This window comes from Chlamydomonas reinhardtii, chromosome 10 (genome assembly GCF_000002595.2).
Source record: "Chlamydomonas reinhardtii strain CC-503 cw92 mt+ chromosome 10, whole genome shotgun sequence".
In the NCBI taxonomy this organism is placed as follows: domain Eukaryota; kingdom Viridiplantae; phylum Chlorophyta; class Chlorophyceae; order Chlamydomonadales; family Chlamydomonadaceae; genus Chlamydomonas; species Chlamydomonas reinhardtii.
In genome coordinates this window covers 522,925-550,540 of record NC_057013.1, presented here as the reverse complement: position 1 = coordinate 550,540, position 27,616 = coordinate 522,925, and the positions used below count along the sequence as shown (strand labels likewise).

General features: G+C 64.5%; 4 protein-coding genes across 4 annotated transcripts; 2 read left to right on the top strand and 2 right to left on the bottom strand.

Moving 5' to 3' along the window:
* Window positions 1-1,038: 1,038 nt before the first annotated feature.
* On the top strand, window positions 1,039-7,754 carry CHLRE_10g421400v5 (uncharacterized protein). Its single transcript, XM_043066476.1, has 6 exons — window positions 1,039-1,276; window positions 1,577-2,190; window positions 2,394-2,653; window positions 2,849-4,115; window positions 4,330-4,948; window positions 5,547-7,754. The coding sequence occupies exons 2-6, from the start codon at window positions 1,630-1,632 to the stop codon at window positions 7,145-7,147; spliced, it is 4,308 nt and encodes a 1,435-aa protein (XP_042919873.1). The 5' UTR covers window positions 1,039-1,276; window positions 1,577-1,629; the 3' UTR covers window positions 7,148-7,754.
* Window positions 7,755-7,758: 4 nt separating this feature from the next.
* On the bottom strand, window positions 7,759-13,979 carry CHLRE_10g421350v5 (uncharacterized protein). The gene is made up of 10 exons (XM_001702716.2): window positions 13,408-13,979; window positions 13,036-13,139; window positions 12,503-12,574; window positions 11,901-12,182; window positions 11,399-11,652; window positions 11,022-11,172; window positions 10,276-10,548; window positions 9,697-9,876; window positions 9,252-9,468; window positions 7,759-9,069 (listed from the first exon to the last, which is right to left on the bottom strand). The coding sequence occupies exons 1-10, from the start codon at window positions 13,505-13,507 to the stop codon at window positions 8,585-8,587; spliced, it is 2,118 nt and encodes a 705-aa protein (XP_001702768.2). The 5' UTR covers window positions 13,508-13,979; the 3' UTR covers window positions 7,759-8,584.
* Window positions 13,980-14,158: 179 nt separating this feature from the next.
* Window positions 14,159-19,964, top strand: CHLRE_10g421300v5 (uncharacterized protein). The gene is made up of 16 exons (XM_043066475.1): window positions 14,159-14,948; window positions 15,335-15,430; window positions 15,722-15,779; window positions 15,923-15,996; window positions 16,332-16,419; window positions 16,602-16,727; window positions 16,990-17,025; window positions 17,213-17,288; window positions 17,498-17,544; window positions 17,736-17,800; window positions 18,154-18,212; window positions 18,434-18,474; window positions 18,696-18,743; window positions 18,932-19,015; window positions 19,234-19,322; window positions 19,605-19,964. Exons 1-16 carry the CDS (start codon window positions 14,863-14,865, stop codon window positions 19,648-19,650), a joined length of 1,119 nt encoding a protein of 372 aa, XP_042919872.1. The 5' UTR covers window positions 14,159-14,862; the 3' UTR covers window positions 19,651-19,964.
* A 2-nt stretch (window positions 19,965-19,966) lies between these two features.
* CHLRE_10g421250v5 (uncharacterized protein) lies at window positions 19,967-27,588 on the bottom strand. Its single transcript, XM_001702717.2, has 17 exons — window positions 27,001-27,588; window positions 26,614-26,758; window positions 26,310-26,428; window positions 25,804-25,983; window positions 25,592-25,663; window positions 25,215-25,286; window positions 24,904-24,990; window positions 24,586-24,693; window positions 24,164-24,307; window positions 23,810-23,962; window positions 23,495-23,600; window positions 23,036-23,295; window positions 22,813-22,899; window positions 22,431-22,529; window positions 22,044-22,103; window positions 20,776-20,855; window positions 19,967-20,502 (listed from the first exon to the last, which is right to left on the bottom strand). Exons 1-17 carry the CDS (start codon window positions 27,364-27,366, stop codon window positions 20,229-20,231), a joined length of 2,412 nt encoding a protein of 803 aa, XP_001702769.2. The 5' UTR covers window positions 27,367-27,588; the 3' UTR covers window positions 19,967-20,228.
* Window positions 27,589-27,616: the final 28 nt, after the last annotated feature.

Genomic DNA, 27,616 nt, shown 5'->3' with positions numbered 1-27,616 from the left:
TGCGTGAGGAGGCAGGGGACACATTTAGAAACTGGTACACGTTGTATAGTCGATACCGTATGTTGGGCTGCAGCCGGTAGGTGAGGTTGGGACTTGGGAGCAGGGAAGGGCTTGGGAGACATGCAGGGCTGTGTCGTGGTGGGCCGAGGCCTCCACAGCATGGAGCGTCTTCAGAATGCAGCCGACTTGGCAGCCGATGCCTTTGAGATACGGTGCTTTGCCCCCGAGCGCGTCCGGCCTTCCGTGACGTGGTGGGCCCGGCACTTGTGTCGTACTTCGCAGTGACGTGGAAGGACATTCCTTAGGGGGAGGGTTGTACGTCGTCTACAGTGACCGCCCCTGGACAATGACACACGCTGCGCAGCCAAAGCCCCAAGCTCCACCCCCATCCACGAAGCCCCAAGCCCCAAGCTCCAAGCTCCATACCCGTACGCCGTTTCCCTGGGCCGCGTTGGCGACGTGGGGGCGCGCGACCAGAACCCCACTGGGAGTGGCGGCGGCACGACTTCGAGCGTGAGTGTCGGAAGCCGTGGAAGCCGTGGAAGCCGGTTTGTGGTCAGGGTGTTGCTGTCGGGCTCTCCAAGCTCCAAGCTCCAAGCTCCAAGCTCCATCCTGCCGCGCCTAAACGAACGTGCCCTATTTCCCTCTCCCAGGACGGTGACAAGGCGGAGCTGGCGGTAATAGACAGTCAGACACGGGACGGGACTAGGTCAGTTAAGGTGGCAGTTGGCAATCCAACTCAAATTTGCGCAAATCCATCTTGCAGCACTTGTCCTTGCCGCAGGGCACCTGCTTAATCTCAAAGCAGTAGTACCTGTCAATCTCGTCCACGTTCTTGGCCAGGGCGTAGGGTCCCTTCTTCACGCAGCGGCAGTAGGGGAACTTCGGCAAGACCTTTTGCCCAAGCGCTGCGGGGAAAGCGGAATGACCGGGGCAGTAGAATGAGTGGGGTAGAAGTGAGCCATCAGATCATGCACGCCCATGGGGTGGTACCACAGCGTTTAGTCTGTTTTTGAAACATATACAGTTGCTTCACTCTCGCACGACCCGCTTCACTTTGCTTTGCTCAATCTGAGCAACAGTCAACCTCCGTTCCTGCCTCATTTCTTGACAGTGTTTGCTTAATTGCGCAGGCTTGAACCTGTCAAAGCGTATCTACTGCATATAATTCACATATGCCCATAGCGTTGCTGATTTCTACGGGCGAGTTGCGATAATTTGGCGCGCTACTGGTGCTGCTGGGGGCTGTGGTCATGAGGAGCTGTAAATTGTGCAGGTAATAGTGCTGAGATGCTTATTTATGAGATCTGACGGCTAATGGCTCATGCTACCGACGGCGCGATGTCTTGCGGATTTACGCGCTTATGTCTGAGTAAATGGCAACGCTTCAACCAGAGCTAATATTGATTAATTGTGCTGAGGAATTGTAGGCAATACTGTCACTGGGCTTCAGCCTCGCCCCTGCCCCCCACCCCCCGCGCCCCACCCCCACCCCCGCGCCCCCGCCTTCCCCACGCGGACACGGCTCCCCGAGCCTCTGACATCGCCTTCCCACCTTGACGTTGCCACAACGCAGCTGAACACCGTCTGAAATAAGCTCTCGCCCTGCACGATCCCCCGGCTAGCGCGATGTTCACACGACTAATCGGCCAGGTGGCATGGCTGGCGGGGCCGCTGGTGGCGCTCAACGTTGCCAACCTGTGCAATGCCTCCCTGCCCGACTGGCTGGGTGAGGAGGTCGGCGACCTACACAGCTTCCTCGTCAACCCGCTTTTCCTCGTCGCCTCCCTCGCGGCCATGTACGGACAGCGCCTGTACGGCCTCCTGCCGCCGGCCGAGGCCGAGGCGCTGCCCGCGTTCAGCCTCGCCTGGTACGGGCAAGCTGTACGCGGCCCGCGCGCGCTGCTGGCGCTGCTGCTGCTGTACGTCATCCGCACGATGCCGCGCCGCCTGCAGGCGCGCAAGCGCACCGGGCCTATCGCCTTCGGCCGCGCACTGGTCGCATTTGAGCGTGCGGCGGCCAGCATGACCCGCTCGCACCTGAGCACGGCGGCGCGCCGCGCTGTGGCCTCCAACGCGGTCGGCACGGACCGGGTGCTGCTGCACGAGCTGCGGGTGGAGAGCGTGGCGGGCGCCAGGGCCGCCAACGCGCTGCACCGCGCGGCGGAGCTGGGTGTGGCTGAGGAGGTGGTGAGTGCGGCGTACTGGTGTACTGCGGGCTGCGCTCGACGCGTGAGGAGGGGTTACCACCTCAAGCCTCCGCTCCTGCCCCTATTGCCCCGCTTGGCCCTTCCAGCATTGCAGAGCCTTTGCCGCTGCCCTTTCGGGCGGGGTAACCTTACGTTCGGGAACAACTAACTAACCCGCCCAACCCTTGGCACTCAACCGCACAGGGCATGCCACCCATCTACCCCAGCGGCTACCCGCCCAAGAAGGTCCGCCTGGCCGCCGACCTGGCCGGACTGCTACTGACGCGGTCGCGCGCCGCGGCCGCCGCCGAGGCGGCGCCGGCGCGCAGCATGGTGGAGTGCGGCGAGGCAGTGCTGATTCGCATGGCGGCGCTGCTGCAGGAGGCGGCGGCGGGAGGTGGCGGCGGCGGCCGCGCGGCGGCGGTGACCGCAAACGCCGACGAGTTCCGCGCCGCCGTGCTGCGGTGAGCCCCGCACCTGATGCGTGTTGGTTTGCGGTGTGTTTGCGTGCGGGACGGCGCGGGCTGCTGTGCGAGTCGCATGCGGCCGCCAACTCAAGCGCCTGAAGCACGGTTCGCTTTGCGCCGCTTAGGGGTGTCGTGATGCCGGTGCTCGTGCGTATACCACATTAAACACCCGGCCCTCAACTACAACCACAGGAGCGCCTACACCGGCAGCCGGCTGGTGTCCACCGCCGCGGTCATCCTGTTCCGCCTGTGCCAGGGCCTGCGCCGCGGCGCCGCCTTTGCGCCCGCCGAGGCGCCGGTGGCCACCTCGCGCCGCAACAGCCTGCTGGCGCAGCTGGCGGACACAGCCATGATGACCGCTTGGGCCGGAATGGCACGAACCCTGGCGTCACAGCCTTCCCGCTGCCCCCCGGCCCTGCTCCACCTCGCCTCCTCCTCCGCGGGTGCCGCGCCCGCGGCGCCCGCAGCGCCTGCAGCTCTGGCGGCACACGAGCTGCATTGGGCGGTGTTGGGCGACGCCGGCCGCTACCTACACGCGCTGGTGCACGCGGCCGCCGTCATGTGCGATAAAGACCGCGAGACAGCACTGCTGGCAGCGCACATGGCGGCGGCGGGGCAGGAGCCGGCCAGCGAGGACGAGGACGAGGATGAGGAAGCGGAGGAGGAGGGAGAGGAGGGCGGCGCGGGAGGCCGGCCGCGTGGGCGTGCAACGGGCGCGCTGGCAGCGGAGGCGCTGGTGGATGCGCTCGAGGCCAGTGGGTTGCTGGAGGCGCTGTGCGCCGCCATGCTGGCTGCTACTGCCGCTACTGCCACGGGGGCCGCAGGAGCCAAGGAGGGGAGTTACGAGGAGCAGCTGGCGGTGCTGCTGGGCGCGACCGCGTTGCGGCATGAGGCGGCGGCGGCGCGGGAGGCGGCGGAGCGACGCGGCAGCACCGCGGAGGGCACCGGACGTGCCAGTACCAGCACCGACAGTGGCAGCGGTGGCGGCAAGGGCAGCGGCGGCGGCAGCAGCACGGCCCCATCGGCGCTGGCGGCTGTGCAGTACATGTTCGCGACCTCCAACCTCGCTACGGCTTTAGTCATGCTCACAAACCTCGCCGGCGCCCTGCCGCGCATGGCCGCAGAGATCGGCGCCGCCGCACTCGCCCGCCGCAAGGCCCGCGCCGCCGCCGGCAAGGCCCAGGCCCAGGCCCCGGGCGAGGGGCATTTCCCCGCCACCAAGGCGGCTGAGCTGTCGAGGCGCATGGCGGCCCTGTTGCAGGGGCGGGCGGTGCAGCGGCTGCAGCGCTGTCTGCTGGAGCGGTTCTGTCTGGACCAGTTGGAGGGGGAGCAGGGGGCCGAGGGTCAGGGGGAGAAGGGGGGCGAGGCGGGCCAAGGCGGGAAGAGCGGCGGCGGCAGCTGCGGCTGGGTGCTGCTGGACGTGTACCGCATGCACGACATGCAGGCGCAGCAGATAAAGGTGCGTTGGAGGGATGGGTGGATGGTGCAGGTGCGGTGAACCGGTGGAGGCTTTGAGGGATCCAGGTCTGAGCGCTTTCGCTTCACATAGTGCAGTATTTCGCTCTCCCTTCGCTTGCCGCTTGTGGACTTCTGGAAGTAGGTGACAGGTGATGACATGTTGACGCCAAGAAGAACCCCTCTCCTCCTTGGTTTCCTTCCCCCCCTGCCCTCAGCGGCTGGATGCCGAGGTGGTGTCGGCGGACATTGACGAGTGGGGGTCGGCGGATGCGCCGCGCCTCACGCTGCTGGAGCCGGCACTGAGCATGTGGGCGGCGCAGTCCGTAGGCCTGGCGGCCAGCGGCGGCGCCAGCGGCCCCAGCAGCAGCGACCCCAGCAGCGGTGATGACGGCGCGCTGGCCGCCGCCCCACGGGACGTGGTTCGCGCCATCGGCCGGGCCATGCACGCCGTGCACGTGCTGCTGACGTCGTCAGACGTGCTCGACCCGGCGCTCATGCCAACTGGGTCGCGCTACACAGGCCCCGCCATCGCCGCCGCCAGCGCGCTAGCCGGCGCACACAAGCAGTTCGTATCGGCGCCGGGCGCGTCCGCGGCGTCGACGCGCGGCTTTGCCGTTGATGCGTTGGAGGCGGTGGCGTGGGCTCTGGCGGTGGGCACGCGCGCGGTGGCTATGGAGCTGATGGCTGAGGACGACGAGGACGACGAGGAGGAAGGCGGCGGCGGCGGGGGAGGGGCTGGCGGCCGGCGGCAGCAGGGCGTGACGGAGCTGGGCATGCGGCCTGTGGCGTACCCGCTGCAGGTGTTCAGACACATGGCGGAGGCGCACGGGGAAGGTGAGTCGGCGCGGGAGGGGGGTTGTAAGTACCAGCCCCAACTCAACCAAACCAAGCCAAACCAGCGGAGCACAGGCAGAGGCGACCGTTGCAAGCGATAATACCTATGGGGGGGCCGAGGCGTCGTGGAGAAGCAGGGCCAGCGGGGCCGGCGAATAATGTCGCCGCCCGGGCTCGATGGCGCGCGCAATAGCACAGAACAGTCACGCAGAGACGCCCAAACATAACCCACGACTTACCTGGTGACCGGGAAAGCAGCCCCGACACCTCGGGGGATAGACGGACATCACAGAGATGGGTGGCAGTGGGGGTGCAGCGCGTGGCATGGCGTACGGGGCACGGCGCGCGGCTGGGAGGAGAGCCGACGGGGGGGGGCAGCAGGCGTGCAGAGCTGTTGGCTGCACGCATAAGGGCGTGCTGGCGCTCGGCAGCAGCGGTGGGCTCGGTGACAGCAACAACACCCTGCGTGCCACACCCTGCTTCTGTCCCCTACGACTCCTGCCCCCGCGCATTGTACCGCCTCAGTTCTTCATCCCCACAAACCCCTCCCCCTCCGCCCTCGCTCGAACTTCTCCCCCTCCCCCTCCGCCCTCCCCAGGCTTCCGCAAGCTGCCCGCCCCCGACCAGGCCGCCCTCGCGCGCCGCCTGGCCGCCGCGCGCTGGCCCGCCAGCCTGGACGCCGCGCTGCGCCTGGGCGGCCGCAGCCTGGTGCGCAGCGGCCTGCGGGTGGCCAACGTGGCGCCGGGCGCCGGCGGGCCGGGCGCCGAGGTGTTGCGCGGCGTGACCTGCCTGCTGCCCTCGCTGTCGCTGCTGGTGTGCACGCCCGCGGCGGCGCCGTGGCTGGAGCCGGTGGCGGTGGCGGACGAGGCGGCGGCCGGCGCGGGCGGACTGCTGGTGTCGCTGGGGAAGCTGGCGGCGTGGCTGGGCACCCAGATCGGCCGGCGCGGCCTGCCGCTCACGGCCGCCAAGCCAGATCAGGAGGCCGACGAGGAGGACGCGGAGGAGGACGACGATGACGCAAAACAGAGGAAGCAGCAGCAGCAGCAGGCGCCGAAGGAGCTGGGCGGCGGCGAGGCCTCGGCGCTGTTTGACGCAATGGCTGGCGGCCTGTGGCAGCTGGTGGGCACGGGCGCACTACAGCCGCTTGGGCTAGCCATGCCTGCTGGCGCCACCGCCGCCGCCGGCAGCCTGGCGGGCGGCGCCGCACTGGCGCTGGGCACTTCCGCCGAGGCGGTGGCGGAGCTGCGCGGCGCAGCCGCCTTCTGCCTGCGCGGCCTGTGCCGCGCCGCCAGCGCGCGCGCCTTCGCCGCCTGCGCGCTGCCCAACGGCAACGCAGTGGCGGCGCAGCAACGCAACACGGCGCTGGGCGGCACCGGCGCCTGCGCGACCTGGCTGGGTGCGCCGCTGGCGACCTGGCTGCCCGCGCCGCGCGACCTGCTGCCTGCGCGGCCGGAGCGGCTGCTGACGGGTGTGGGGGTGCTGCTGGGCCGTTGCATGTCCGACGGCGGCGCGGAGCGCGGCGCGCTGGCGGGCTGGTCGCACGCCGCGGCGGGGGCGCTGCTGGCGCTGGCGGCGCACGAGGGGCTCAGCGGCGATGTGCAGGGCTGGCTGCTGGCGGGGAGCGGCGCCGGCGGCGGGGGCGCGGACGCGGGGAGTAGCTTCGCTGCGGGCATGGCGGCGCTGAGCTATGTACTGCGGGCCGCGGGCATGCAGCAGGACCTGGAGGTGGTGGAGCGGCTGAGGGCAGCCGCCGCCAGCGCGCCGCGGGAGGCGGGCGGCGACGGCGGCAAGGCCACGGACGCGGACGGCTCGTCGGCGTCGGCATCAGGTTCGGGGGCGGGCGCGGTCGCGAAGCGCGCGGGCGGTAGCACCACGGCGCGCAACCGCGCAGGGCGCGGCGCAGGGTCCGGCGGCAGGACCACCGTCAGCGCCTCCTTCTGTGGGCAGGCGCAGCAGCTGCTGAAGGAGTGGAACGCGCGGACGCCCAGGGCTGCTGGCACCGGCGCCGGCCCAGTGGAGGTCGCTCCCGCCAAGGCCTGTGCCAACCCGCGCTGCGGCCGCCTGAGTGGGCCCACCGAGGCATCACTCAAGCCCATGCAGTGCTCCGGCTGCCGCACGGCGCGCTACTGCTGCCAGGGGTGCCAGCTCGAGCACTGGAAGGCGGAGGGGCACAAGCAGGAGTGCGCACGCGGCGGCTAGGCGGGCTGGAGCTGGGCGGCAGCGCAGGTCTGGTGGCAGCGCTTGCTTGGGCCGTGTCGGTCTCAGTGTGTTTTGGGGCTCGCGTGTGCGGGGTGCTAGAATGAAGGCGTGTGTGTTGTGTGACGCTGGAATGTGATAGGGCTGCGGGCGGGCGGGGATGAGTGTAGGGAATGGTGATGAGTTTGCGGGTGGTCCTGTTGCGGCGGCAGGCTGCGTGCGCGTCAGCGCCGTTGTAACTGCTGTGCTAACGCGGGGACGCCGCAGGGTGACGGAATGGGCGAACCGGCGCGGTGCACCAAAGCATGGGTACCAACTGGACTGCTGACCATTGAAATGCGTAGATGCGAATGCGAATGCGAGCGCAGGCGGCAGCGGAGGTTGTTGTCGCTTGCTGACGTAGTTGCGTTAGCGGTGGACTGTGCACAGCTTCCGTGCGGTCGGCTGCGATGCCTGTGATGCTCAGGACTCCACGGTGACCTGGTCCCTGTCCCTGAACGGGCGTGTCTAGGCGCGGCAGCGTTGAGCGCCACACCGGTCTGACGTGCTGCAGCTAACCCAGCGTTTCAGCGGCAGAGCAGGGCGAAGAGGAGAGGGGGGCATTGCCATCCTGTGTAACTGGTTGGTTACAACCAGCAGTGGGCTGTCACGCCGCGCCTGCGGACACCTGCCACCACGGGCAAGGCGTAATCCTTCGGCAGCGGCTGCGGCGACCATATATCCACACTGGCCATGCACGACCGCATGGGTCAACGCTACTACCGCCCATTGCATAGTCGTACACTGCCATGCTGGACGTGCCGTCCTGTCATCGGCGGGTGTGTAGGCGTGAGGTGCAGCCGCCTCTTCTTGCCGCCCAACCGTCGCCACACTGAATGCACACCCGCAGACCCGCTTCGTCTGTGTTCCGTGCCCTAAAGCTATGCTAACCTCGTCATCACGGCTCGCTCGAGTCTCCAGAACTCAGACATCGCATATCAAAGGTTTATGCCTCTCCTGCCATTCTTCTACTACCGTGTACACGCACCGAAGGGGGCATGCCTGTAAAGGAAAGCCATCACTAGTTGCCCCCGTAAAGCTCAGGATCTTCATAAGCCGACTAGAGCCGAAATCAATGTGCCGGCAGGGCAATGCTACTCTCAGCCGGGAATCACCGGGGCTATGAGCCAGGGTCAAGCACGGCAGGCCGCCTCCCTCAGACAGAATGGAGGAATGCCGCGCGACTCGCTAAGCCGTTTGCAGGCGCAAGACACACACGCTATGGATGAATGAGTATGGGTGACAGGGTCTTTGTAAGCCCTGACTATGCACACCATTATCAACGCCAACAGGGGCAGCAACAGCAGCAAGATAAAGCAGCCACGTGATCAGAATCTATGTAACAGTACTAAGCCCCTCTCAGGCAGGACCTGACACGGCCCTGGTTGGACACGTAATCTGCTAAGTTGCTGCGTGCCGCCGGTGTCGGATGGCGGCTGGTGCTGGGCGGGTGGGTGCGCGCGATGTGTCTTGAGCCTGCAAGCCGCGCTTTCCAGGCTTGGGGCTCTTAGGGATCTTGGGGCTCTTGCCGGACGCTGGCGGGGGCGGCCGCTTCTTCTTAGGAGACCTGGTATCGCTGATGGCTGGCGGCGGAGCAGGAGAGGGAGGCGGTGATGCGTCAACCTGCTCTGCAAGCCGGGGCGGAGGCGAGAGGCGCTTGGGCGGCGGGGGCAGGCTGGGCGGCGGGGGCAGGCCGGGCGGCGAGGGAGAGGGCGGTGGGGGAGGGCTGCGTTTGGGCGGGGGCGGTGGAGAGGGTGGGGAAGGGCTGCGCTTGGGAGGAGGCGAGTTCGGTGGAGAGGGTGGAGGGGATGCCTTCTGGGCGGGGGGCGGGGGCGAGGGAGAGGGCAGGGAGTCGTAGTACCAGGCGCAATCGGGGTCATCAGCATCTGCATTGGCATTGGCAGGATGGGTCGGGGGCAAACGTGGTCAGCAGGCCTTTTACATCATGCTCAAACACGCCACACGAGTTGTGCGCTGGCACATGTGCCTCCTGCTTGCGCGGCAGGACCCAGCATGCAAAAAACACCTGCAACCTGCTGCAACCTTTTCATTCCTTGTACTGCCTCACCGATCAAGCCGTCGCAGTCGTTATCCCAGAAGTCGGTGCAGGCGTCCTCGCTCTTCTCCCCGCCGGCATCGGGCCGACACACCGTCACGATGGCCGTGTCGCCGCCGGCCCCCACCTGCCGCACCACCAGGCTGCCGCTGGGGTCGGTCCAGGCGGGCGCGGCGTCCGTCAGCAGCGCCAGGTGCACACTGTCCTTCTTGTCCATCTGGCTGCCAATCTGTTTAGGTGCATTGTTGGGTCGTGGAAAGGAAAGCGGAGAGGAGGAGCTTAGGGCAGTAGCGAGGAAGAGCCCCCGTGTCGACGTGTCCACCACCACCTCTGCCACAGCAGCACACAATGCGCACCCCGCCACTTTCATTTCACCGTGCGTACCCGCCAGATAGCACAAAAGCACACACCTTGGCCAGCCCCCGCTTGCCAACCCTGCCAAATCCCGTCAACTCACAGTGAACAGATACACGTTTGTGCCGCCCGCATAGCCGTCCGCCACTTCATCAAAGTCGGCAAAGTCCATCCGGTAGCTGAAGTAGAAGGTGGCGTTGGCGGGGTTGTAAAAGGCGGGGCCGCCCATGTCGTCGATGCCGGCGGCCGACACCGACGCCGCCGTCAGCCAGTCCGTTGTCACCTGGCGTGGGGCATGGCCGCATGGGGCGTGGGCACGGGTGGTGGGGGGTGATGGGGTGGGTGGGATTAGGCAAGTGCCATGGATGGTCCAGGTGGGATGATGTAAGCAGAGCAATATGCATAGCGGTGCGCTTGCGAACACCCGCCGTGGAGGACCTTGCGATGCGATTCCTCCCGTCGTGTGACGAACACACACACACATACACACACACACACACGCGTAATCCGCAGCCGTAATTCTGCATCGCATACACTGTCCTACGCGTAATGTTTACCTTGTGCTCTTTAACACACACGCGCAATGTTTTCCTTGTGCTCTTTCGCACACACACACACACACACACACACACACACACACACACACACACACACACACACACGCGCGCGCGCGCACTCTCACCTGCAGGAAGTTTGCATCTGACATGATTTGACTGGGCAGCTCGAATGCCAGTGTGTTGCCCTCGCTCAGCTGCGTGCTGTTGACGGTTGCGGCGGGCTTTGCCCAGCCCAGCTGGTAGTTGTGCGGCGCGCTCATGCAGCGCGTCTCGCAGCAGAAGCCCATGGCGCTGCTCCAGTCGCAGTGGCTGCAGGCGTCGGGGCCGCCCTCCGAGGCGGGCTGCATGGTGGCCGCGTGCATGACGTTGTAGTTGTGCCCCATCTCGTGCAGGTACACCTGTGTGTGCGTGCGTGTGTGTGTCAGTGAGTGAGTGTGAGCGTGTGTGTGTGTGCGCGTGTGTGTGTGTGTGCGCGCGCGTGTGTGTGTGTGTGTGTGTGTGCGCGCGCGTGTGTGTGTGTGTGTGTGTGCTTGCGTGTGGTTGAAGGGGGTATAGAGGGGTTGGGGTTGGTTGCGCCGTCAGCTGAAGAAGAAGCCCAACGGACAGTGGGCGAGGGCGAGGCAGTGACGAGAGGTTCAAGGAATGGCACATGCACGGGTACGGCACACGGGTGTCCACAGCACAACGCACACTGGCGTCGCAACATACGCCGTTCCTGCCCACTGCCAGCATCCTTACCTTGGCCTGCTCGTACCTGCGCCTGTTTCATCCCCTTTGGCAGGGAGTCTCAGGACCCGCCCCCGGCCCCTGTACACGACCGTGTCCCCCCCCCAACGGCTGCTGCGCCCGCTACAGTATGCCGTCCACCCACCTGCTTGGTCTGCCAGTTGTCGCCGCTGACCCAGGCGTAGGACCAGGTGCCCTGCGCCATGCCTATGCTGCCCATGCCGCTCCAGTCGCAGTCGGGCCCCGCCCACTGCGTCATGTTGGGTGGCGTGATGATCACGTGGTGCCGATAGCGCCTGCGCGTGGGGGCGGGAGCGCGGGAGTGGGCGGCGTGGGGGGCGAGGGGTTGCGGTGAGAGCGGGTTCAGTGTGTGCGGAGTAGGGTATGGCAGGCGGGAGTCAAGCACCCGTGGCCGGTCGGTCTTCCGCTCGTGCCTCTTCTTGTCCCCAGTCCCCTCGCTCGCGAATCTATCGTGACCCGCGTGCGCCACGCGCCCCTCAGCACCCCGCCCATCGCTCTCACCTGTGGTTCCAGTCCTTGGGTTTGAGCACGTTGTCAATGTAGTACTCCACCTCGTACATCCAGTTGAAGAGGTTGTCTTTGGAGCAGCTGCTGCTGTCCCAGGCCATCTTGCTGACCTTGCTCACGCCGCTGCACGGCAGCTTCACGGTCAGGATGCGCGTGTTGGTGGTGTCGAACTGCGCCTTGCCGTAGGAGCAGGTGGCGACGTAGTCTTGGAAAGGCGTGAGGCCGCGGTACAGCATGTTTGACAGCGCCTGTGCGGACACGTACGAGCAGGTGGTTACGTGTACGGCTGCTGCCTGCTGTTGTGTACGGACAAGGCAGCGCAGGGACGCGCGAAGCCCTGGGCGCCCCTCGTCCCATCCCCAAGCATGCCCCGCCCAACCCCAACAGCCACAGCATGGCAGCCCTTGGTCTCCCTCCCGCACATGGCACAGCCCACACCGGCTCACTGAGCCCGCCACACTCCAGCACCCCAGCGCGTCATCACGCCGCCACTCACGTCCTCGGTGGCGGCTGGGCCGCCGCCCTTGCCGCACAGGTCCAAAAGAATGAACAGCGTGGGCAGATCACGCACGACACGCGGAGGGTCGGGAATGTCCTGATTCAGGATCACACCCGGGTTCCAGCTCGACACCCAGGGCAGGGATTTCGTGGTAGCGCGGCTGCCGATGCGGGAGGTGGGAGGAGGAGGGGAGGGCGGGGGTGCGGGAGGCATCGGCGGCGGCGGAGGCGAGATGACAGTCAGCCCAAAGATGTCCCACGGCTGGCCGAGCTTGGGTTCCTGTTGGCGTCGGCGTGGGGGCAGTGAGGTCAAGAGTGAGGTCAGTGGGTCTGCGCGCATCACCGCGAGCGTATGGTGAACACGTGCATGCGCACGCCCCAAGCACCTCTCTCTCTCAGCACTATCGCTTGCAACTGTCGCTTCTGCCTGTGCTCCGCTAGTTTGGCTAGGTTTGCTATAGTTTAGGCTGGCATTTGCAACCCCCCTGTGGCACACGTGGCTTTCCCGATATCTGAAGCTGCTGCCATCCCTCCCAAAGTGCCCGGCGCGCACCGGGTGCAGTTCTTGTACCCCCATCAATCCATCATGCCCCGACTCACATAGAAGGAGACCACGCGGACAATGCCACCGGACACCAGGCCAGTGAAGAGGTCTCCTCCGGCTTGGGCGGTCTACAAATAGCGACGAGGCAGGCATTAGGCTAAATCACAGTCACATGCGGATGATCAAGGTAAACGCGTATGCCAAAGGCCCCAGAGCCGTGCTCCTGTGTTACCGTATGTTGATGTCTGTCGGCCCCATGCCCCCAGGAAGTCGGGGCCAATGCATCGCCGCCATTCGCCATGCTCCCAACCCCGACCACGCCCTTACGACTCCAGTCCATCCAGTTCCGTACTCGAGTGACACCAATGCACCCTGCACTCAAGTAACCAACCTCAGCGATCTCAACCTCTTCCCACTCCACCTCCTCCCTCTCCGTGTTCTCCCCTTCCTCGTCTCTCTCCCCGTCCGGCTCCTCCTCCTCCTCCTCCTCCTCGCCTTGTCCCCTCCTTCTCCTCCTCTCCTCCTCCCCGCCTTCTCCTTCTGCCCCCTCCCCTCACCGCAGTGGCAATGAGCCTCCCCCTCCCCTCACCGCAGTGGCAATGAGCGTGTAAATGCCTCCCACGTCTGCTGTCAGCACGTAGTCACTGGTGTGAGCGCCACTGGGGTAGGACGTGTCAACAACCGAGATGAGGCCTGAAAATAGCAGCGGAGGAGCACGCGGGGTCGGGAAGACACGGAGCAACCGAGCAAGGAGGCGCGTCAGCTGGGGCCTCAATGGGCTGCTGGAGGCTGCAGACGGAGCAGTGGAAGGGGTGGGATGGCGACTGGCGCCGCACACGTGCCAGCGTGTCAAGGTACTTGCCCGGCAGCGTTCCCGTGTCTGCCGTGTCAGGTCCCCAAGGCGCCAACTTCGGGCCGATATCACCTGAACCCGTCTGTGCACCCAGGGTAAGCCGCGTACCTGTGGACTGGTACAGTCCGGCCGCTGCTTGCTGCGCGGTTGCGAGCAGGCACACGGCGATGACTCCCAGCGCCACATGTGAAGCGCTTGCTGATCGCATTTTGCTACTTGCAGTCAAGTGTAATTGATGTGTGGTGGGGTATGTGTGTTTTAGCGGCGGTTGTAGAGGCTGCCCAGTTGAGCGTTGGGGGAAGGCACTCGGAAATCGGTGCCCGTAGAGGGAACGTGCTGCTCGCCTAGCCTGCCAAAACGCGGGGTACTGTATGCACTTGACGTCGTAGATCTCTCAATATGAGCTCTAGTGTAGAGTGGTCTAAACAGCGCGACGAAGGTCCCAACGGTGTAGGGAAGTTACTTGCGCGAAAACGGATGGCCACCCAGCGCTGAGCCGACGTCAAAATGCTGCTAGTTGGACTGTTGCTGCTAAGACTAACAGGTCATGTAGTGTGCCCTGCGAAGTCGTCACAACTAAACGAAGAGACAACCTGCTTGGCCGACGGATTGGCCGAAGCAGTTCCCCGGATATGTGCCAGGAGATTGTTGCTCTGTTTCTAGTTTTACAGTCCCAGTTGTATGCCCCAACCACACTATGCAGGCATCAAGCAGGCGCGCGGGCTATGCCACGCCCAGGGCCCCGCCCACCGATCGCACCCCAGTAGCGGGCCGTGGAAGTGATCGCTTTTTCCCACCTGCTCACCCACAACACAAAGTTGATAAGTTTGCTATTGTATATGTTCAAGCATGTTGTAATGAACGCAATCGACCGAAAGCTTTCGGTTTACCGTTAGGCCCTGTAGCGTGCAGCGCCCTTCGCAAAACAGACAAGCCTGGTGCTCGAGCACTGTCGGACAGGATGGCAGTGATCGTGATTATATGCGCCGCCCTGCGCGCGGGGCCCTGGCCTACCCGGAGCCCCTGTCCGCGGATGTCGGTGGCACTCCACATCTTCGTGACAGTTCACCGCATAGCGCTGTAGGGAACAGCTGAAGAGTCCAAGGCTTGCAATCCATGAGAACCGAGTGGATTACTTTGCAAGGAGCGCAGGTTGGCTTGTGGCGTGTCCCTGCCGGGGCTGCCAGGGCGTGCAGACATCCGAGCACGCCCGATCGCTTGACAATGCTAAAGACAAACTTTAAGATTCAACATTAGTCCCCGCGTGCAGCGCAAACCGGCACATGCAGCAAAAAGTTATGTCAGATGTCGGAGCGTGTGTCGGGTTCCCTGGGTTCCCTTCCAATTTCGGTGTTTTAAACCAAACTGTAGTTGTTGAAAGCTTTAGTCATGGGGCGTGCGCACTATCCCACACGAGGAGCTTTGCTCCTAGCCTTGCTTGCCGCTTTCGCTGCAATTGGTCTGTCAACGCGGTTGAACACAAAGAATGCTGTCAGCTCTCGTGAAGCTGCTATCAAGGTGGCTAGGCCAACCGGCAAGCTGCTGCACGAGACGGAAAAGAGCATGGCCGCACTGCAGCGCGCTCGCATTGCTGACGGCGAGTGGGACGACGACAGTGACGACGAGGAACTGGGCATGTCCGACGTCGAGTAAGCATGCAGTCAAGTTAGGCAGCTTGGTCGCGGCGAAGGTCGCGATCCCCTGGATGCCACCGTAGTCCCGCCCTGTCGCTTGCATTGGCGCCGCAGCCAGGGCACCTTGTCAGCAACGGACGCGAGCATTGAATAGACGCATGCCAGCTTGCTTCGGGCTGGCCACCTGGGTACGGTACCAGTACACGTGACAACACGGTCTGCCCGCGCAGCGGCGCAGCAAAACCTTCGCGCAGCCCCAGCTCTACGCCTGTTGTGCCGGTGCCGGCATTACGCACGCCCCCTCCTCTCTCCCTATCCTACCCCTTCCGTCTGTGTTTCCCGGTGCTGCCCTCGCGCCCGCGCCTCACACCCGTGCCTGCCACCCTGTCCACTTCCTTCAGTTTCCTGATGCTGGGCATCAGCAAGAAGGGCACTGACCCCGAGGACGACCCCGATTATGTGGATGACAAATTCTGCCATAAGAACCGCTACCGCAAGTGAGGAAGCGAGCCGCGAGCGCCGCGGCGGCACCAGGCCGGTGGTGGCGGGTTGGCACGGGGAGGGGCGCAAACGGAGGCAGGGAGCATGTCTGGGTACCGAGTAGCGGCTTGCACGTGTCTGGCACGGAGGGCCACGTGCGCTGGTGTGCGGGTGCAGGCGCGGGTGGCGGTGGGGGCACCGGACTCTGGGGCTCATCCTTGCAGGAAAATGTGCATGTAGGCGCACACGCCTTCATCCGTGCTCGTACCGTTTCCTCCCTTGACACACGCACTGCCACATACACACAGGCGCACATTCAAGGTGGTTAAGGAAATGCCATTTGCAGGGCTCTTCCCCACCCTGCAGGTGTGTGTGTGTGGGTGAAGGGTAGCCGTTCATGGAGATGGGGCTGATTGATGAACGCAGGGGGAGGGCCTGCGTCTTACTGGGAACAGTTGCAAAATCCCCCGCCGCGCCACCCACACGAACCTCGTTTACCACACTTGCAGCGCACCCGCCGCTTTGAGGGTAGCGGTATCGCCTATGCCAACGGCTCCTATTACGTCGTGTTCGATTCACTCAAGTGGGTGGGGCCGGGTGGGGGATGGGGCTCCCGGCATGGCTAGTCGGACGATAAAGGGTAGCGGGATTCGCTCATTCTGGAACCTCAAGGGCGGCACCCAGGCATTGCTGGGACGAGGCAGGGCGGGCGGGGCGGGGCGGAGCGTGACGACATGAAAGTGTCGGGGCTGCGTGTGTGATATATCTAGCAAGCCGGGCTATGGCAAGCTTGCTCGCGCTTCTTCATGCATGTCGGTCAGGCCGGCACTGCCCAGTCTGGTGCCTGTTATACTAACACGCATGCACATACACACGCGTGTGGACCACTCCCCTTGTGATTTCCTCTCACGCACGCAGGACGCTGGGCCGCGTGGATCTGCGCTTTTCGTTCCGCGGCCCAGAGAACCGCCTGGTGGGGCCGGTCGGCGACGAGAGCCAGTTCGAGGTGCGTATGTGCGTGCGCGCGTGTGTGTATGCGCGCATACATACGCGCGCGTATTTCAAGGGAACTGAAGTGTGTAGCTGAGAACACAAGGGTAGGAATCACGCTGAATGTGTGTGTGCGCTTTTGTTCCTGCCTTGTCGTTACCCATGCCCAGTTGCCGTGTGCTCTCCCTACCCACACAGGGCATTTCTTACAACGCCCCCAGTGACAGCTTCTTCGTGCTGCGGGAGTCGTTTGAGCACGAGGAGCACGGGCTGGTGCCGGTGGTGTATGAGCTCAAGCTCACCGAGGAAGGCGCCAACTACCGGGTGCGTGTGCGGGTACCAGCGTGCGTGTGAGGAAGCACACGGGGAGGGGACATTGCGTGGGGTGGGTCCACGTGGGGTATGCCCTGGTATGGTCGTGCCTCTACGGCGGTGTGGTGCGACCGGGTGTGCGTGGTGCCAACACCTACTTGGTGGACAGTCTGTGGCGAGCGTGCACATTCACGTACACGTACGGAGGCAACCCCGTGTCACCCCACTCCACCTCGTCCTACCCCACCTCGCCTCGCCCCACCCCTCCTAACAGCTGATGGAGACGTGCATGGTTCGCTTCCAGCTCCAGGTGCGTGCCGCCGACGGCAGTGCGGCGGGCGCAACCGGTTGTCCTTCAGGAGCCTTCAGCTGCAATTGTGTGCAGAACTTGCTTGTTCATGCCACACGGCACGTGTGTGTGCGCGTGTGTGTTTGCCCTCGCCCCCTGCCCCACCGTGTTGGAAATCGCCTGTCCCACCGTCTTGAAAACGGCACAGGACGTGAACAAGGGATTTGAGAGCCTGCACGTCTTCGAGCGGGACGGCAAGCGCCACATGCTGGGTTTGTGTGAGAGTGAGTACGGCAGCGCCGCATAGACCACGGGGGCGAACCCCACGAAGGGGTGCAGCGATCGCATTGCGCCCCTGGGTTGCATGCGGCCCGCCTAAGTGGCTGAGTGAGTCCTGACTCTCGTGTGGCACGTGAGAGGGAGCAGGTGCTCCTTCACCCATACGGACCCTTCTGACGTGTCACGTGTGCCTGGTGACTCATATGCCCCGCAGGCAACTTCTGCAAGACCATCATCGGTCCCGACCCGCCGGGCCTGCAGGTGCGTGGTGTGCTGGCCCCCGGCGCCGGCCCTGTGCGGCCCTTTGTCCAATGCCTGTCCACCCGTGTTGCCCCGTGCCCAGCCGCGGGACGCCATCCCGCGTGGGGCCGCGCGCCTCGATTACGGTATGCAGTGACACGTCATGCTCATCACGCAACTCCCCTGTCCCCTCCTGCCGCCGTCACGTGCAGCGCGGCAACGGCCGTCTGGTGTGGGCCACCTACCGCGCGCCCGAGGACCAGTATGACGAGTGCATGTGAGTGCCTGGCACGAGTGTGTTTGTGTGTGTGTGTGTGTGTGTGTGTGTGTGTGTGTGTGTGTGTGTGTGTGTGTGCGTGCGGCGAAGTGAGGAATGAAAAGGGAGGAAAGGTGCGCGCGTGTGTGTTTGTGTGTGAGGTTGGACCGGATAAGTGCGGCTGCGTGATGGCAGTGTGCCTGTACTGCGCTCATGGGGGATGGTACTGGCATACGGCACGCGTGTGCATGCACAAGGTGGGGCCCGTGCGCCGTTGCTGGTCAGCCCCCCGACAATCCTGCTGCTGGCACTCGGCATCGGGAGCGGGTTAAAGTACGCACGTGCTGACCAGAGCCCCGCACCCGTCCACGCAGCTGGAACGTGGAGAAGGTCATTGTGCTGCCCGAGGATGCTTTCCTCCTGGACTACGCAGGTGCGTCCCTTTGTTTGTTGGTCCGTTGGTGTTACGGCATGCCCGTGTGGTCCCTTTGTCGTGCTGCCGCATGTGCACTACAATACGTACAGCATGCATGGCCACAGCTGCTGTACCCAACACACGCGGTGTGGCTGAACCTGCTACTGCGTAAATAGTGCGCTGCCTCCTCCCTTGACGGCCCATGCCATTAATGGTGTGTGCTGCCGCCACTTCCGCAGCCATTGCATTCCACGGCGACTTCGGCGAGGACGTGGCCATTGTGAGTGGCTGGCACAACCCGCCGGATGGGGCCAGGCACTGCTGCTCATGCTGCTCATGCTGCTGCGGGCGTGTTGCGCTGCGGCCGGCATACCGTGTATGGCATGCCGCTGTGCTGCGTCCGCCCGCGCAGAGTCCCAGTGGCTAGCCAGGGCCACAGGTGCCTAGCTGACGGGCCCCTCGCCCGCTCGCCCACACGCACCCCACGCATGCACCCCACAGGTCAGCCAAGAGGACGCGGCGGTGTGGGTGGGCAAGTTCGACTGGACGGTGAGCGTGTGCTTGTGTGTTGCCCCTGGCGAGAATGGCGTCATCATCATCCTGCCCAAGCCATGCCCAGATGCCCTCCTTGCATCCGGATGTTCAAGAGCCCACAGTGAAACCCACAGCGAAGTAACACCGGCGCATACCAACAACACGCTGCACCGCTGCATACGCGCACGCCACCTCACTCACAGGAGATGGAGTTTGTGAAGAACCCCATCGCCGGCGAGCCCGCGGGTCAGATTTACCACTTCCCGCGCACCGACGACTGCCACAAGGTGGGGCTGCAGGGGCTGGCGGCGCTGGAGTTGAGGGGAGGGGAGGCTGGGTTCATGGAGCTGGGGTGGCACCTTGCGAGATGTGGACAGCCCGCATCACGCGCGCACATACACATGACACAGACACACATGCCCTCTCCAAACCACACACACACACGCATCCTTCCCTTTTGCTCCCTGACTAACACACACACGCACATATCCGCATACACGCGCAGCAATACTGCAACGTGGAGGGCGCTGCCTGGATCGACGCCGAGCGGCTGGTGCTCACAAGCGACAAGTCCAAGCGCATCCAAGACCACAGGTGCGTGCGCGCGTGTGCGTGTTAGGATGGCATAAAGAGTATGTGTGTGGATGTGTGTGTGCTAGGATAGCACGAGGGGGAGGGTTGTTACTGTGTGCATGCGTGTGTGCGTGCACGCCGCGCATGCGGGACGGCCACGGCCCCTGGCGCCGAGCTCCTGCAACCTCAGGAGCAGCGCGGTTGCAGATGCAGCAGGACAACAAACATGTAGACACATGCCGCGCGCGACCTCCCTTCGCCAGCGACCGCCTTTGAACTTGAGTTTGTGTCCGCACGCCGCAGGTGCATGACCAAGGACCAGTCGGTGCACATCATGTCGCTGCCGTGATCCCTGTCGTGATGAGGATGATACGGATGACGAGCTTCGAATGACATTTGATGATTGCTGATGATCGTACCGTCGGACCAGTCAAGGCACGGCGGCACGTGTGTCGGTGTGTGAGAGACGCAATACGATAGCGCACGGCTGTACGCGACGCCGCTGGCTAGGCGTATTGCAGCTGTAGCGCCACAGGATTTGACTGTTGTTTTGTGATGACACTTTTAAACGAGCTAGACGCGCTGCTGATCCTATATCTATTGTTCTTGCGGAGTCTCCAATGAAATGGGCACGAGAACAGGCGTCATGCTTGTGTAACATACTGCTCGACCTGTCATGAACAGGAGCACCTCAAATCATTGCGGGCTTGCACGCATACGGCACACCGCCCTACTGCCCTACGATCAAATGAAGCAATTGCAAATCTTCGACAGTCTACTCCACCCACCCCTGGCGTCCGCCAGTTCCCCCACTTCACCAGCGTCACCGCTTCCTCAGACCGTCACCCGCGTCCTCCTCAGCCATCGCCCTTGGCTTTCTCGAACTCACCCCCAAACACCAATCAAAGCCTCATCACAAAACATGCATCACCGACGCACGCTGCCAACCTTGCTGCTCACACGGCTCTGCGTGGACGCCGGCACACCTGGCGGAAACGCCGCGCTACCGCCCCCACCGCCCCCTCCTGCGTCCTTCCCCGCGCGCCCCGTCGCGGCGCTCTTGACGCTGCCGGGGCTGCTGAAGCTGAGCAGGCCGCCGCCGCCACCTGCCTGCCCGCCGCCGCCGCCCGCCCGCGGCGGCGCAGCACGGCCTTCAAAAAGCGTGTGGTCAATGACGTGCTCCAGCTGCTCGGGCGGATAGCTGTGGAAGGAGGGGGGATTTCGCACAGGGCTAATCAGATGACGGTATGAACAACGAGGCAGGGGCGGTCGAAGCCGTTGAGAGCGATCCGCATCACGCTCAAAGTGCTAAAAGAAAGGGGGATCTCTGCGCGCGTAGCTGCTGCTGCGTGGAAACAAGCCCCGCCCCGCAGTCGGGCCGAGACTCCTCCAGGGAGCTCCCGCCCCAGGAGCAGGTACTCCACGGCAGCGCCTACCACTGCCGTCCCCAACAGACAGGCGGGCCAGCACCCACCGCAGGTACTTGTCTGGGTGTGTGGTGAAGTCCACCTCCGTGTAGCGCTCCCAGAACTCGCCGTACAGTGGAAGCACGTCCTGATGGGTTGTGCGGAGGAGGGCAGGAGGTGCACGGGGTGGAAAGGGAGGGTACACAATCACGCACACCAAACCTCCCCGCTCCGCAGCGCGATGGCTCGCCCTTTGTGCGGATTTCTCGCTTGAGGGGAAGTGCGCAGGCGAGGCTTCAGCGCTAGAAGCGTGTAGCCGAGGCTGGCTGTGAGCGCAAGGTGTTAAGATAGCGATCCCTGGATTGACAGACGTGCACCAGAGCATTCAAGCGGGGAAAGTTACAGCGTGCTGAGCTGGTAGGCGTGACGAGGCAGGAGACAGCACAAGTGTGCGCTGCGCGCGCAGGGGGGGGGCGGAAATCCAAGTTAGTGCGTGTGTTTTGGGTGGGTACAAATCTAGGATCTAGGATGCTGACACGCCCTAGCGCTGGTGCTGCGCTTCCTGCTGTTGCCTGTGCGTGCACTGCACTTGCCGACTTGCTATGCGACGTCAGCTATGGTGGGGGCTGGAGGCGAGATTCACACGCCCCGGCGGCGGCCCACGGCGGCGGCCCACGGGCAACATCGCTCTGCTGGGTCGCCTCGGCCTTGCAATTTCGCGCTCGCGCTGCGCTTCCTGCCCTTGCCTGTGCGTGCACTGCACTTGTCATCTATGCCACGTTGGCTATGGTAGGGACCGGGGGCGAGGTTCAGGCGCGTTGCAGCAGCACGGTTGCGGCTCCACACGCCCCGGCGGCGGCGGCGGCGGCCCACGGGCAACACCGCTCCGCTGGGTCGACATTCTTCGACTTCGGCTTGGCTTTGGCTTTGGCTTTGGCTTTGGCTCTGGCTTTGGCTTTGGCTTGCGGCTTTGGCTTAGGCTAGGCTTGTGGCTTCGTGCGTTTGGCTTCGCCGGGCCTTGGCTTGGTGATGGGTCCACATCAAGGCCTTGGACATGGCCTGGGAGGTGCGCTTTTTCTACCGGTTTTTCTGTGTTGCATGTTTTCAAAGGTTTCTCCGCTTGACAAATACTCCAAAGCAGCCGCTACTTGCATACACGCTTTCACGAAAACGCAAAAACTGCAAAAACTAATGTATGGTTCTGGTCGAGGACTAAGGCTGTCGCCCCCCTTTGGGGGGCGAGCCAACCAACACACACGACCGTGTCCGCGACCCAGCGCGCACACACATTAGTGCATCCCCTTCCTTGTCAATCCAAACGCACGCATGCGCGTACCTGCTTGATGACCTTGCGCACTGCATTTTTCAGCTTGGCATCCGGGATGGTCCACGACGACTGTTGTTCGTGCGCATGCGGCAAAGCGCGCAAGAGGGCACACATGAATGCATTGGCCATTTGGCCGCAGGTGGCAATGGACTCATAGCGCGTGTGCCCTGCCTCGACGTGACCGCCGCTGCCTTTGCTGCCGCCCACCACTCCACCTCCCCACCCAGCCCTCAGCCCCTTGCATGCTGGAGCTACACGCCACACACATGTTTCTGCCCTTGATGCAAAGATGGGGAGACGTGGCGTGAGCACAGCCCCACTTTTCCCCAAATTTTGTTCTTGTTTGCCCCTGCGCTCTGTGACGCTCGCGCTCACCAGCATCCGCCCCAAACCCACCTGCTGCTTGAGCACTCCCTCCATTAGCGTGTTGATCTTGGCGAACTTGGACTTGACCCAGTTCTTGAAGCGGCCCGGGTCGGATGGCTCCTTGTCGGTCTGCAGGCAGCGCCGGGAGGTGTTAGCACCCGTACTTGGCGGCGCGCGACGGCGGCCAGTGATAGCGGGCCGCAGTGCCGCGACCTGCGCCATACGACAACAACCATAAAGCCCCCGCCCGTCCAACCGCCTCACGCCCTTTCTTCCCCTCCCATCTATTCCTCAAGCTTGCGCATATACCGTACCCCCTAATTTACTCGCATGGCTGCTTACTTGGGATGGCGGAACCCCCTGTCAACAAAGGACAAACCCATACCGCCATACCGCCATACACGCGGCGCACCTCGGTGACCACCACGGCCTCCAGCAGCTCTGTGAGCGGCTTCCAGCTGGCCTCCTGGTAGGCGGCGCCGTAGTGCTCCACGATGTCCTGGGGGGGGGGGTGAGGGGCAGGGGAGGGGGGCGTGGCACACAGCGGGTGGAGGAAGGAGGCGAGGGCTATCGCGTGGGAAGCTGCGCGCGCCTACATCGCGCAAATGCACTTGGACACATCTGCATGGTCTCACCTTGTGTCGCTCCACCCAGGCACGACCCAGCACCGCCAGTCCGCCAGGCACCGCCGCGTCGGGGTGCGCAGCCGCTGCGGCCGCCGCCTCCGCCTCAGCCGCCTCAGCCGCCGCCTCAGCCGCTCGCCGCGCCCGGCGACGTGCCCGCACGGTCGCGCCCTCCGCCTCCAGCGACGCCGCCTCTGCATCCGCTTCCGCCTCGGCGGCGGCAGCGGCTGAGGTCTTGGCTGCAGCTGCTGCCGACGCCTTCTGCTTGTCAGCTGTGAGGGCCATGCGGCAACACGCACCAAGACTACATGGTTTTGCTTGTTCTCTCCCTGATGCACTGACTGCACACGTTCCACTTGCATCCAGTCCGAAACAGGCTCTCAAACGGCGCTTTCTGTGATCAACCCATCCAGCGGCAGGTCTTCTCGTAACCCCTGGTCATGTCTGGAAACCCTTCCCACTCCCGCCCACCTGCCGCCGCTTGCTCCACGGTCCACACCATATAGTGTACATTGTTCATGAGGAACAGAGACCCCAGCGCCGGAGACTTGTAGGCGCGCGCCTTGGCCTCCAGAGCCTGAGTGCGTAGGGGTGGGTTGGAGAGGGGGTTAACGTTGAACCAATCCCGTAAGGAGAGGGGGCGATGCAAGAACGCGTGAGCAGGTGTGCGTGATCCGGTACAAGGGGGAAGCAGCGAGCAGCAGCGCGGCAGGGGTGCGAGAGCCGATGGCCCCATTCCATTACGTGTACCCCGCACAACCCAGAGCCGTGTAACCGCCAGCTCACCTCCAGCAGCCTCATCAGGATGTGCATGATGCTGCTGCTAGCCGCCGCGGCCGCCGCCGCCGCCGCCTCCGCCGCGCCGCCACCCGACACGCTGCCGCCCGCACCCGAGGGCGCGAACAGCAGCGACAGGGCGTTGGGGTAGGTGAACAGCCGCTGCGAGAAGTGCAGGCAGGAATAGGGAGGCCAGGGCTCACACGACAGAAGACAAGAAACCCCGTTGGTTTGTGTTGCGGCCGGCGCAATGACGGCCCCGCCTCGTTCGACCACGTTCGAACGGCCCAGGCCCCCTCCATCACAACGTCTGTTACAGCATCCTGGAACCGATGAAACGCGTCACGCACAGCACACGCCCACCTTGAGGAAGGACAGTGTGGTGGCGCATATGGGGTGCACGGTGCCGTCCAGCATGGTCAGCTTGGAGGCGGCGGCGTCGGCGGCGGACAGGCCCGCGCCGCCGCCCGCCCGCCCGCCCACCGCCTCCTCAAAGTCCGCAAACAGCTGCGAGCAGGAAGAGGGGGCGTGAGGGACGTGAGGGCAGCCAGGGAGAGAGGCAGGCAGGCAGGCAGGCAGGCAGGCAGGAGGTTGGATGGCTGTGCCCGGTGACGTAGTCTCCCTGGGAGTGACCCCAATCCAAGCCACCGACTTCCTCGCCGCCGTCGCCACATCCACGCCACCCGCGCAGCCCACTGCCCTCGCATCTGCCTGCCCCCTCTCCGCGCCCCCTGCCCCCCCAACCACCCGGTGTCCCTCCCCCTCCCTCTCCCTCTCTCCCGCACCTGCCGCGCCGCCCGGCCGATCATGACCCCCAGCAGGTGCGCCTCGTTGAGCAGGCCGGTGCAGCGCTCGCGGGCTGACAGCAGGTCGTCCAGGTAGGGGAGCAGCTCCTGGGGGGGGGCGAGGGGGGGGGAGGAGGCGGAGGAGGGAAGGAAGGGCGGGAGGAAGGGAGGAGGAATGGAGATGGGCGCAGAGGTAGGGGAGGAGGAGGGCGAACAGGGGCCGAGGGAGGCAAGGGCAAGAGGGAGGATACCACACAGCGGCTCATTGCCCAGGCCTAGGCCGGCCGTGTCCCACCCCTGCGCCTGCCCGGCCCTCACCATGAGGGACTGGTGCATCTGCAGCAGCGCAAACAGCCGGTCCGGGGAGCGCCCCGCGCCGCGGCCCTCACACACCGCCTTGCCCACCTGGAGGCGACGGCGACAACGGCACCATAATCGGTGTGCGTGAGGAATGCCGGCTTGAACGACGGAGCGCAGCATGGGCAGCAGGCGGCTAGGCCGTTCGCTCCCAACAGCCCACCGCCTGGATATAGGCAAGTGAATCTCTCGCCCCTCACGCACTGCGCTGCCAATAGCCCCTGCTCCCTTCAAACCCGACCCGACCCGGGGCGGCCTCCAAAACTCCTGACCTGCAGCACGAGCCTCAGCGAGCGGCTGATGGTCTCGCTGAACGTCACCTCGTCGTACGGCGACTGCCACACCTGGGAGGGGCGAGGCAGGCCGCGTGTGCCGAGGGCGTGGGGGGGGTTGTGGCGCTGGCGACTGTGCCATGACGGAGGAGTGAGCTGCAGGCTAACTGGTGTCTTGCACGCGCCGTGCCCATTCCCCCCCCCTTTTCTGGGTTGGGCGACGATCCCTTGACTATTGGGACCTTTTGGGCTCGGGCGCATACCCCTCCCATACACACACTACATTGCGCCCACTGCTGACGGAGCCCCTGCCCCCTTGTTGTTTTTGCTTTCCCATGGGATGGCGGAACCAACGCCCCTCGCCCGCCTACGCTCACGTCCTGCGCCAGCGCCAGCTCCGCGGATGCGCCAACCAGCAGCACACGCAGCTGAGTGGACCAGCCCACAACCTGCAGGCCGTTGGGGGCGGGATGCGTTGGGGTTGAACAGGGAATGAGCAGCAGGTGCATTGCCTGACTGTTACCACGCGGCTCCCATCAATCCAACCCCGCACCCACAAAGGACACACCACGCGCTCCCTGCCACCCACCAGCCGCTGCAGCTGGTCGGCGCTCTGCAGCTGCAGCGCCAGCCCACCGCCGCCCATGCTGGCGCCGCTGCCGGCCCCACCGCGGCCGCCGCCGCCTCCTGCCCCCGGCCCCGCCAGCCCCAGGGTCGAGGGGTCCAGCCCCACCAGCGCCAACAACATGTCCAGGGCGCGGCTGCGGGCCTGTGTGAGCAGCGGGTGGTGAGAGGCCGGGTGAGGGCTGTAAGAGGTGGATGGAGGCTCGACAAGAGCCCCCTGGGTGGCGCTCGCACCCATGTGACCGCACATTCCCACCATCACTACCGCCCGACCGCTGGTAGCCTTGCACCCCTCCGGCACCACTACCGCCCGCCTGTCATCTCCCCAGGGCTCTGGGTTTCGCTTGACTCTGCGGTTGTGCAGACAACTACCCAGCACCCACCCGGCCCGCTCCCCTTTGGTGATGGGTCTCGCCCCTCCCCTGGACCTGCAGGTGGGATCTAGAACGACCGTAACCCCCTCCTCCGCACCTGCGCGTACGTGTCCAGGCAGGCCACGTGCCGCGCCCGCAGCATCACCTCGGCCAGCCGGCTCACCCGCCCCACCGCGGCGGCAGGCAGCAGCTCCATCTCGGGGTTGGCGATGGAGGCTGCAAGCAGGCGGCGAAGCAGCGGCGGTGCCTGTGCTTTGCGTCCCAGCTCTTTGTCGTACGGTGCAGTTATCTTGCCTGTGACACCCTGTCCCGCACCCACCACGTCCTACCCGTCAGTATTCCAAAATGCCACGGTGTTCTTACGCCCCACACCACCCAACCTCGCCGCCCGACCCACGCACCCCGCAGGTTCTCCGGCGCGGCCTTGTCCGCCAGCCACGCCGCTGAGGGTAGCCGCGCTGTGCCGTGCGCCGCCAGCACCGCCGCAAAGTCCGCCTCGCAGTCCGACATGGCGCGTTCATACACCGAGGCCGCGTGCTCGTACGGCTGTACGCGATCGTCAGCGCCGTTTCGGGCAGGTGGGCGAGCGGGGGCACATTTGGTAGGGGGCATCGGCTCCAGTGGGAGAGAGTTGCGGCTTTTGCCCGGTGCTCTGGCGCTGTGCCCTGACCACGCCAGTGACGCCACACGCCACCAGTTGCTCGAATTCCCCGCTGGTTTCGCGTCATTTACCGCATTTCTTTTGATTCATGAATGTCCTAACAATCTCCCCTGGCCTTTCCCCTCACCTGCGTCACAGCCTCCACCAGGTTTGCCTCCAGGTGGTCGAGCGCCTCCTCCAGTCGCCCCACAGCCCCCAGGAACACCTCCAGCTGCTCCTCGCTGCGGCCCGGGCCCAGCCGCAGCACGCTTTCTACTTTCCGAGTCACATCGATGTGGCGCAGCAGCTCGTCCGTGGCAAGCTTCGCCTTGGTGATGTTGTCCTCGGCCCATGTGAGGGCAGTGGCCCGCTCATGGATGGGCGCGAGTTTGGCGTTTAGCTCCGCAAGTTTGTCCTGCAGCGCGCGCAGCACCAGCACGCTCTCCCCTGCGAGATTGCCCCGCAGCTGGATCGCCGAGCTGAGCTGGTCTGCGTGCTCCGCCAGCGACAGCATTATTGCCGCAAGCCTCTTAGCCTCCTAATCCACGCCAGCCAGTGGCTCTGGATTAAGTCTTACATACGAGCAAATGCTGCCCTGACTACGCGAAGCTGGAAGGACGTGCAAAGCGATGAAGGAAAATTGCAGCTTCCAAAAGTCAAAGGCTGAGTTGCATACACATACTCTCTTCTGTCTTTTTTTCGCGCAGTGATTCAGAATTACTACTGTTATTGAGGAACGGAACGAAGCCAGCTCTGGTGCCAGC